The following is a 10,577-nucleotide window of genomic DNA, read 5'->3' on the forward strand; positions in this document are numbered from 1 at the left end:
GGATGAAGCTTTTCCTGCTGCACACCCCTCAGGGAAATCCCTCAGGGGTGGATGGGCAAAGGGACAAGGTTGTGCTCCAGAAAGGAAAACTCCACAGGCACAGGTGAGACACCAAAACCCCAACCCAAAATATGCTGGGATTCTGTAAAAGCACCTTGCCAGGGCCAACACTGTCACACAAGCCATTCACACAGCTCCTGGCAGAGGGAGCAGGAAGAAGTGAATCCTATTTGGGGCAAAAACAGCAATAAAAATTTGGGACAGCAGCACCGTCTCTGGGGTCACACAGGCTGAGGCCAAATCCATTTTCCTGGTGGCCTGGGCCAAGCCCCAGCTGATTTTTGCTTCCAAATCTCCCCAAATCCCTCTTCCCTCTGCTCAGGCCACAGCAGCAGCACAGTGAGGGTGTGAAACACAACTCCCACGTGTCCATATCCCACTGAAAGGGTTCCCCTCCAGAACCTGCTGCCAGCTACATCCAGCCTCTTTTATTCACCTGGTTTGTTCTCCTCCCCCAGTCCTGGCTGCCAGACAGTTCTCCCAAAAACAGCCCTGAGCCCTCGCTGTGCCCAGCTGAAATCCCAATTTCAATCCCAATGCCAATTTCAATCCCAATTCCAGCCCCAATCCCAATCCCAATTTCAATCCTAATCCCAGCCCCAATCCCAATCCCAGCCCGAGTTACCCGAGGGTCACCGGCGGCATCCGAGCGGCTCCTCCCGGGTGGCCCTGGCAGGACCTGGAGCAGCTCAGGGAGCAGCAGCAGTTTTCACTTAATCAGCTTTAATTCACCTTTAATTCAGCTTTAATTCAGCTTTAATTCCTCACCAGCTGAATGAGGAAACCCCTCCCAGCATCAGACACAGCCAAGGAGAGGCTGGGCAGCACCAACCCCGTCCCTGCTGCCACGGGTGACACCTGAGGTGGCCCAGAACAGATTTCTGATAGAAAACGATGCTGGTTTCTCACACACACCTGCCAAAGGTTTAAATTCTCAAGGTTTTAAAATCCCAATCCCAATTTCAATCCCAATCCCAGCCCCAATCCCAATTTCAATCCCAATCCCAGCCTGAGTTACCCGAGGGTCACCGGCGGCATCCGAGCGGCTCCTCCCGGGTGGCCCTGGCAGGACCTGGAGCAGCTCAGGAGCAGCAGCAGCTCTCACTTCATCAGCCTTAATTCAGCTTTAATTCAGCTTTAATTCAGCTTTAATTCCTCACCAGCTGAATGAGGAAACCCCTCCCCAACACCAGACACAGCCAGGGAGAGGTTGGGCAGCACCAACCCCATCCCTGCTGCCACAGGTGACACCTGAGGTGGCCCAGAAGAGATTTCTGATAGAAAACGATGCTGGTTTCTCACACACACCTGCCAAAGTTTTAAATTCTCAAGGTTTTAAAATCCCAATCCCAATTTCAATCCCAATTCCAGCCCCAATCCCAGCCCAAGTTACCCGAGGGTCACCGGCGGCATCCGAGCGGCTCCTCCCGGGTGGCCCTGGCAGGACCTGGAGCAGCTCAGGAGCAGCAACAGCTCTCACTTCATCAGCCTTAATTCAGCTTTAATTCAGCTTTAATTCTGCTTTAATTCCTCACCAGCTGAATGAGGAAACCCCTCCCCAACACCAGACACAGCCAAGGAGAGGTTGGGCAGCACCAACCCCATCCCTGCTGCCCAGGCTGCTCCAAGCCCACAGGTGATACCTGAGGTGGCCCAGAACAGATTTCTGATAGAAAACGATGCTGGTTTCTCACACACACCTGCCAAGGTTTTAAATTCCCAAGGATTTAAAATCCCAATCCCGATTTCAATCCCAATTCCAGCCCCAATCCCAATCCCAGCCCGAGGTACCCGAGGGTCACCGGCGGCATCCGAGCGGCTCCTCCCGGGTGGCCCTGGAGCAGCTCAGGGAGCAGCAGCAGCTCTCACTTAATCAGCTTTAATTCATCTTTAATTCATCTTTAATTCAGCTTTAATTCAGCTTTAATTCCTCACCAGCTGAATGAGGAAACCCCTCCCCAGCACCAGACACAGCCAGGGAGAGGCTGGGCAGCACCAACCCCGTCCCTGCTGCCACGGGTGACACCTGAGGTGGCCCAGAACTGATTTCTGATAGAAAAAAGATTTTTCATGCTGCTGGTTTCTCACACACACCTGCCAAGGTTTGAAATTCACAGCTCTGCCCACAAGAACAACGTCCAGACCCAAAAAGGAAGAGTATAAATAAGACAAAAACTTCCTGACTTTCTCAGGATGGTCCCTGGCCATTAAACACCCACCACCAGCATTTATTTTTATCTTTTTAAGAGCTCATTTTAGCAGGGCAACAATTTACTACAAATACACTTAGAATGGATTAAAAAAATAAAAATCAAATCCAAAAACTGAGACATGATTCAGAATTTTCAGCTTAAACCCAAGACTCACCCAGCTCTCTGAGGCTCAGCACAATTTAAATAAGCTGCTTTAATAAATTATAGTTCTGCCCCTCCCCAACACCTGCAATTCTGTTATTATTGCTGGTAATATTGTCATTATTACTATGATTATTATTGGTAATAAGGTGTTTTTTTCACTGCTGCCTTTGTATCCAGCTATTATGTCAGAAGATGCTGGGATCATTGGCATAAATATTGGGAAATAAAGGGAAATGATGGTGAATTAAATAAAAAAAATCCACCAGAGCTGAGGTGGGAAGGGCAGTTTGTCCCAAAGGAGAACTGTGGATGCCCAAACCCCAATAAAGGGGTGCTGGCTCCTCCTCAGGGCTGAGCACATCCAGGTTTCACCCCAATCAGGGAGGATCAAACCCTGCCAGGCCTGACTTTCCCAATGCTGTGACTCAAAGGAAGCTCCCAGGCAGCGAAAACAGTAATTAGTGCAGTGTGCCAGGCGCCAATTAGTGCTGGTGTCCCAAAGAAATGGGATGGGCCAGCCCTCAGTCCCTTTCCTGCACAGCCCCTGTCCCCAAGGCCACCTGGGACACCCAAAATGTCCCTTGGAGGAGCTGCTCCAAGCAGTGAGGTCACCCTGGGCTGTTCATGCCAGGAAATCCTCACTGGGGTCAGACATGAAATCCTGGCATGGTTTGGGTTGGGGGAACCTTGAAGTGTCACCCATGGCATGGCAGGGACACCTCCCAGTGTGCCAGGCCCCAATTAGTGCTGGTGTCCCAAAGAAATGGGATGTGCCAGCCCTCAGTCCCTCTCCTGCACAGCCCCTGTCCCCAAGGCCACCTGGGACACCAAAATGTCCCTTGGAGGAGCTGCCGTGAGGTCACCCTGGGCTGTTCATGCCAGGAAATCCTCACTGGGGTCAGACACGAAATCCTGGCATGGTTTGGGTTGGGGGGAGCTTAAAGCCCACCCAGTGCCACCCCTGCCATGGCAGGGACACCTCCCACTGTCCCCTGTCCCCTGCCAGGGGCAGCCACAGCTGCTCTGGGAATCTGTGCCAGGGAGGAATTTCCTCCCAATATCCAAATCTCTCCTTTTTTTAGTTTAAAACCCTCTTCTTTTTCCTTACCATGGAAAAAGTCCTGTACCCCTGGTGGGGGTGGAGCTGGATGAGTTTGAAGGCCCTTCCAACCCAAAATGTGCTGGGATTCTGTAAAATCACTTTGGCCAACATTCCCATTGTCACCCAAGCCTGCCAGAGGGAGGAGGAAGTGAATCCTATTTGGGGCAAAAAATAGCAATAAAAATAAAAATAATATTGGGACACCAGAGCTGGGTGACCCAACCCATTCACACAACTCCTGGCAGAGGGAGAAGGAAGAAGTGAATCCTTTTTGGGGCAAAAATAGGAATAAAAATTTGGGAGAGCAGCGCTGTCTCTGGGGTCACACAGGCTGAGGTTAAAAGCCATTTTCCTGCTGGACCCTCCCCAGTCTCCCTGGCCCTTTTGCACAACCAATTTTTGCTCCAAATCTCCCCAAATCCCTCTTCCCTCTACAGCAGCAGCACATGGGGGTGTGAAACACAACTTGTGGTTTACATCTCTCCCCATCTCATTGTTCCAAGCACCACTTTGAAGCAAATAAATGAACAGTTTGTTATTTATTATTCACCTGCCCAAATGAAGCCCTGGTTTAAAAGTGTTATGTGTGATGTGGCACGACAGCAAAATTCAAAATAAAAGAGGGTGGAGGAGTGAACAGGAATAAGGAAAATCCATCAGCTCGGACATCTCCCTTTCCCAAATTTTTATTTTTTACAGTTTTTCTCATTATTTATGAGCCACATTGTTAGATAGCATCAAAAAATAAACCTGCTTCAGCTGTGCAAGCTCAGGTGCCCCCTGGGTTATGTCAGCAGGAGTTTCTCTTCCCATAAAAATCAGATTCCATGGTGTTGCATCAGTTTTTGCAAGGAGAGTCAGAGCAAAGTTCTGCCCTGTTTGTGTCCCTCTGTTTGCACAACCTCCATTCCTTGGAACAGCAAAGCCAGGAGCACAAGGAGCAGCCCAGGAAAAGCCCAAAAGGATCAGCCCTAAAAGAGCCAAACCCCCCCTGAAAATACAACAAGAGAGGCAGGAATGCAGCAGATTCCAAAATGGGATTAGGGGCAGTGAGATTATTCAATTGCTGAACACAGACAGGATTCATTATTAGAAGGCAATTCGATTTTGGAGCATTTGGAGTTTCTTATTTAGCATCCAGCTCAGCTCATTTCACATTTTTAGAGTCAAACAAGACCTGGGAAGTCCAGAGGTTCAGAAAGGTCAGGATTCCCTTGCCCTGAGGACTGAATCCAGCACAGAAATGCCATTTCTCACAATGAAGGTGCTCCCAAAGCTCACCACAGACTCTCACTCCTCAGAGACATCCCTGGAGTCGCCAAAATTTCATTTTTACCAGGACAAACTGCTCCATGGACACCCCAGGAGCAGCTCCTGCTCACTCCAGAGGAAGCTGGAGAGGATGGAGCTTTTTGTGTTTTGAGGATGTGGAGGAGACTGCACGGATGGTTCACAGCCAGAAGAAGGAAAAAAAATAAATCTGGAATTATTTAATCCTGACAAGGAAACCCAGGAGAGCTCCTGGGTGACATCCCAGGGCATGGGAAGATGGAGAAGAGAATTTGGGTTTGGTGGATGAGTCCTCCAGAGCACCAGGAGGTGTTTCCTCTCCTCTCTGCTGTTATTTGGCTGCTCTTCATCAGGCAGGAGGCTGAGAAATCCCAAATCAAACAAGGATTGGGATTTGCTGGGGCAGGTTCCACATGAAACCAACAGCACAGAGGATGAGGAGTCAATCTGGGTCATGGTCTCCCTTTTTGTTTGCTTTGGAACTGCTGATGTTCTCTGTGCTGGCCACACCTCCTGCAAAAGGGACTAATCCAAATCTGCTCCATGGCATTCCCAGGAAAAGGAGAATTCCCCTCTGCCTGGGATCACAAACCCACACGCAAATCCCATTTAAGGAGCTTTGCCCATATTTTATTCCTACAGTCAGGAATTATTATTATTATTATTATTATTATTAGTAGTAGTAGTAGTAGTAGTAGTAGTAGTAGTAGTAGTTCATTATTATCTTATTATTATATTAGTTTATTATTTTATTATTTTTATTATTTTATTATTACTATTACTATTATTACTATTACTACTATTATCATTATTATATTGTAATTGTTATTAATATTATAATAATTATTATAATATTATTACAATATAATAAAATATTGTTAATAATTTTTATTGTTATTACTATCATTATATTATAATTATTGATATTATTATAATCATTATGATAATATTATCACAATATAATAAAATAATATTAATAATTTTTACTGTTATTACTAGCATTACTATTATTATATTATAATTATTATTGATATTATTATAATCATCATGATAATATTATTATATAATAAATTATTAAATTTTATTGCTATTACTATCATTACTATTATTATATTATAATAATTATTGATATTATTATAACCATTATGATATTATTATAATATAACAAATTATTATTAATTTTTATTGTTATTACTATCATTACTATTATTATATTACAATTATTATTGATATCATTATAACCATTATGATAATATTATTATAATATAATAAATTATTAATTTCTATTGCTATTACTATCATTACTATTATTATATTATAATTATTATAATCATTATATTATTATAATATAATAAATTATATATAGTATATATATACTATATATATACTATATATATACTATATATATAGTGCCATTATTACTATTATCATTATCATTATATTATAATTATTAATAATATTATTATAACCATTTTGATAATGTTATTACAATATAATAAAATTATATTATTAATTTATTATTATTACTATCATTATATTATAGTTATTATTAATATTATAGTAATAATTATTGTATTATTGTATAATAAAATTTATTATTATTATTATTATTATTATTATTATTATTATTATTATTATTATTATTATTATTATTATTATTAGTCCCCCTCCCCAGTGGATTTGTGAATTCCCCAACAACACTGCCTCAGGAATTTGTTGCCGTGGCTCCACAAAAGACAATAAATGAAGAGCAAACCCAGCCCAGCCTCCCCCTCTGCAACTCACCCGTTATTTCAAGCCTGAAACAGCCACAAGATTTTAGTCACAGCCCCAAATTTGGTTCTTTTTACCCCAAAATTACATTGCAGACTCTTGATTGCCCCTGCTCAGCCAGGGGAACTGGCAGCACCCAAAGGTGAGGAGGAAGAGGAGAATGAAACACCCAGTGCCTTCATGACCTTACAATATTCCAAATTTCTGCCCGTTTTCCCCCTGTGCCATGAAATGTGAACTCTCCACAAGCATCACAAACTGGTTTCTAGGAAGCACACAGGAATTTCCAGCCATTCTGCCCCTCTGGAAAATAAATCTAAGTGTGAACACACGTTTTGGAAACTCTTCTGACCAACCTAACCTCAGTGGAAAATGACAGATTTTAAGGGAAAACAGCTCTAAAACTTTCCAGGTTATGCAGGTGAGTGGGTCAGAGGTAATCCATGCTGGGGAAATGAAGGATTTATAATCATGGAGTGGTTTGGGATGGAAGGAACCTTCAAATTCATCCAGTGCCACCTCTGCCATGGCAGGGACATTTCCCACTGTCCCACATTGTCCCTCTCCAAACCCTTCCAGGGATGGGGCAGCCACAGAACACAGCAACCAGAACAGCCAAGAGACAGGATGATGTTTAAAAGGCACTTCTTGCAGCCCAAAATAATCCTTTCTATACCACACCAACTCTTCCTGTATAAATATAGGTTTTAAAAAATTAATTTTAGGCCTCAAAGGCTCCTCCAGCATTTTGCTGCTTTTCCAACTTGTCTTTTTTTTTTTTACTATGAGAAGAAAATAACATTCCACAGCAAAGAAATAAACCCCACCCAAAAAGAGGCCAAACAAAGCCTTTCCCCACTCTCTTTCCCCAAAGGATTGGGTTCATCGTGTCCTGGTGCAACCCTGATGAAAACCCTCCCAAAATTGGAATGAACTCCAGCCCTGCAAGGCTGAGGAAGCAAAGGATGTTGATTGTTGATTCCCTAGGAGACATTTCCCCCCAAAACGTGTCACCAACCTGATTTTACTCTGTATTCAGCCACTCTGCAGCAGTGCAAAATAATAAAATAAAGCTCTCAGGGGGTTAAAAAAATAAATTAAAAAAAAATCAGTGCAGGCAAGAAGAGCCCAGAAGAGTAAATACAATAAGTGTGGATAATGCAGGGCTCACGTGCAGGCTCCTCTGTGGAGCTGCCAGGGTGAGCCTGGTGCTTTCAGTGCCACAGAAACACCAATATTACATTTTATTACTCATTATATTATACATATTATTACAATATTGCACTTAAATCACCTGAGCCCACCCCAAACTCGGATCTGAGGGAGGAGGAAGAAAACAACCCCACGTGCAGTGTGGGACCACCAGCATTCCCTGCCCCTTTCTCACCTCCAGGCCTGAGGAATCTCCCCAGAGCCTCTCTTGTTCATCACTAACCAGAATTTTCCCTGCTCCTTTCTCACCTCCAGGGCTGAAAATCCTCCCCAGAGCCTCTCTTGTTCATCACTAACCAGAATTTTCCCTGCCCCTTTCTCACCTCCAGGGCTGAGAATCCCCCTAGAGCCTCTCTAGTTCACATTAACCAGAATTTTCCCTGCTCCTTTCTCACCTCCAGGCCTGAGGAATCCCTAACCAGAATTTTCCCTGCTCCTTTCTCACCTCCAGGGCTGAAAATCCCCCCTAAAGCCTCTCCAGTTCATCACTAACTAAAATTTTCCCTGCTCCTTTCTCACCTCCAGGGCTGAGAATCCCCCCAGAGCCTCTCCAGCTCAGCCTAACCAGAATTTTCCCTGCTCCTTTCTCACCTCCAGGGCTGAGAATCCCCCCAGAGCCTCTCCAGTTCACCCTAACCAGAATTTTCCCTGCTCCTTTCTCACCTCCAGGCCTGAGAATCCCCTCAGAGCCTCTCCAGCTCACCCTAACCAGAATTTTCCCTGCCCCTTTCTCACCTCCAGGGCTGAGAATCCCCCCAGAGCCTCTCCAGTTCACATTAACCAGAATTTTCCCTGCCCCTTTCTCACCTCCAGACCTGAGGAATCCCCCCAGAGCCTCTCCAGTTCATCACTAACCAGAATTTTCCCTGCCCTGCCATCCTACTGCCACGTTTTTACCATTCCAGGCTCTTTTTTTTGTCCCCTAGAGGGGCCGGGCAGCGCGGAGAAGCAGCGAGCAGGGATTCCCATCCTGCTCTGGCAGCGATGGTAAGTCAATCCCCGCCGCTGCCCTTCCTCCCTACGCCCTCCTCCTCCTCCTCCTCCTCCCACGGGAAGACAGCTGGGACAACAATGCGGCTGGAATGGCCCTGGCTCCACACTCCGCTTTGTGCCACGGCTTTTGAATAGATCTCATTGTTTACCCTCCTCTCCTTCCGTCCTCTCCATCCCCCATCTCCCCGTAAGCAAATTTTTTATTCCCCCCCCCAGCTAAAAATAAAAAAATAATAATAATAAAAAAAAAGCGGCGCTGGGGGGCTCCTTTTTTTCCCTCCCCCAAAGGTTCTGTGGTGTTTTCCAGGCGCGTTTTCCCCCACAGCTCCTGCTCAACTTGGCTGGCAGCGCTCGAAGCCGCAGCAACACGTTGGCAGCAGCTGTGACCCCCCAAAAATCCCACAGGGATTTTGTAACAGACGGGGAGGGACCCCCAAAATGGGGTGGAGGAGAAGTTGCACCCCCCCCAAACTCGCACCCCCGCCTGTTCTCCCCCATTCAGAGCAGGGAATCAGACCGGGGAACCCCCTCCCCAAAATGGATGGAAGGGGAGGAGGCTTCACACTGAGCCCCCCCAAATCGGGGAGGCCAAGTCTGAGCCCCCCAGCCTCCTTTGTACCCACAGACCCTCCCCAGCCTCATTCACACTGAGCCCCCCAAAAACTGGGCAGGGAGGAGTTTAACACCAGCACCCCCAAACCTGGGGTTCACGGCCCTGAGCATCTCTGTGTCCCCAAACTCACCCCCAGCCCCATTTACAGAACCCCAGGGGGGTTCACATCCACCAACAGAATGTCCCCCTAAAAGTGGAGGGTGCAGGGGAAAAATGTCACATCAATGACCCCCCCAAACCCGGGGGACACAATCCTGAGCCCCTCATCTCGACCCCACCGACCCCCAGCCCCTTTCAAAAACTCTCCCGCCGGAGTTCACAACCGTCAGCAGAAAATCCCCCCGAAAAAGGGGGGTGCAGGGGAGAAATGTCACATCAGTGACCCCCCAAACCCGGGGGACACAGCTCTCGACCACCTCCCCATCCCAGCCCCATTTACAGGGAGTTTATATCCGTCAACAGAACATCCCTCAAAAATGGGGGGTGCAGGGGAGAAATGTCACCAACCAACCCCCAAATCCGGGGGGCACAGCTCTGAGCCCCTCATCCTGAGCCTCCCACCCCAGCCCCATTTACAGGGAGTTTATATCCGTCAATAGAACACCCCCCAACCAAAAATGGGGGGTGCAGGGGAGAAATGTCACCAACCAACCCCCAAACCGAGGGGGTACAGCCCTGAGCCCCTCATCCCTGACCCATTCACAGGGAGTTCGCATCCGCCAGCAGAAAATCCCCCCAAAAAATGGGGGGCTGGAAGGGAGAAATGTCACACCAAAGGCACCCCAAAGCCGGGGGGCACAGCTCTGAGCCCCCTCAATCTCCACCCGCCATCCCAGCCCCATTCCCCCCGTTATCCCCCCAGGCCCGCGCTGTCCGGGAGGATCCCCAGAGCCCTCAGCGGGGGTCGCTGACAGCGCGGCCCGGTTCCCCCCGCTCCTCCTCGGCCGGGCCAGGCCGGGCCTCTCCCCGCGGGACCGGCCGGGGCCTCACCTCAAAGCGGCTCTTAGTGACCCCGTTCATCTCCCTGCGCATGGCGGGGCCGGCGCGGGGGCGGCGGGGGGCGCGGGGCCCGGGGCGATCGCGGGTGCCGGAGCCGCGGCCTCCGCCCGGCGCCGCCGCCGCGTCCGCTCAACTTCGACCCAAAACAAAAACACTGCGCACCTGCCAGCAACGGCAG

At 47.5% G+C, this 10,577-nt stretch overlaps 1 protein-coding gene across 1 annotated transcript in view; it reads right to left on the reverse strand.

Annotated features, from left to right (window-relative positions):
* The window catches only part of FBXL20 (F-box and leucine rich repeat protein 20), a 34,102-nt gene extending 23,635 nt beyond the window's left edge, over window positions 1–10,467 (reverse strand). Inside the window, exon 1 of the mRNA XM_058041814.1 lies at window positions 10,391–10,467. Coding sequence (XP_057897797.1) covers window positions 10,391–10,432 — 42 coding nt within the window. The 5' untranslated portion in view covers window positions 10,433–10,467. The remainder of the gene's footprint in view (window positions 1–10,390) is intronic.
* Between the last annotated feature and the right edge of the window lie 110 nt (window positions 10,468–10,577).

The sequence above is a fragment of the Melospiza georgiana genome, chromosome 28 (genome assembly GCF_028018845.1).
Source record: "Melospiza georgiana isolate bMelGeo1 chromosome 28, bMelGeo1.pri, whole genome shotgun sequence".
NCBI classification, from domain to species: Eukaryota; Metazoa; Chordata; class Aves; order Passeriformes; family Passerellidae; genus Melospiza; species Melospiza georgiana.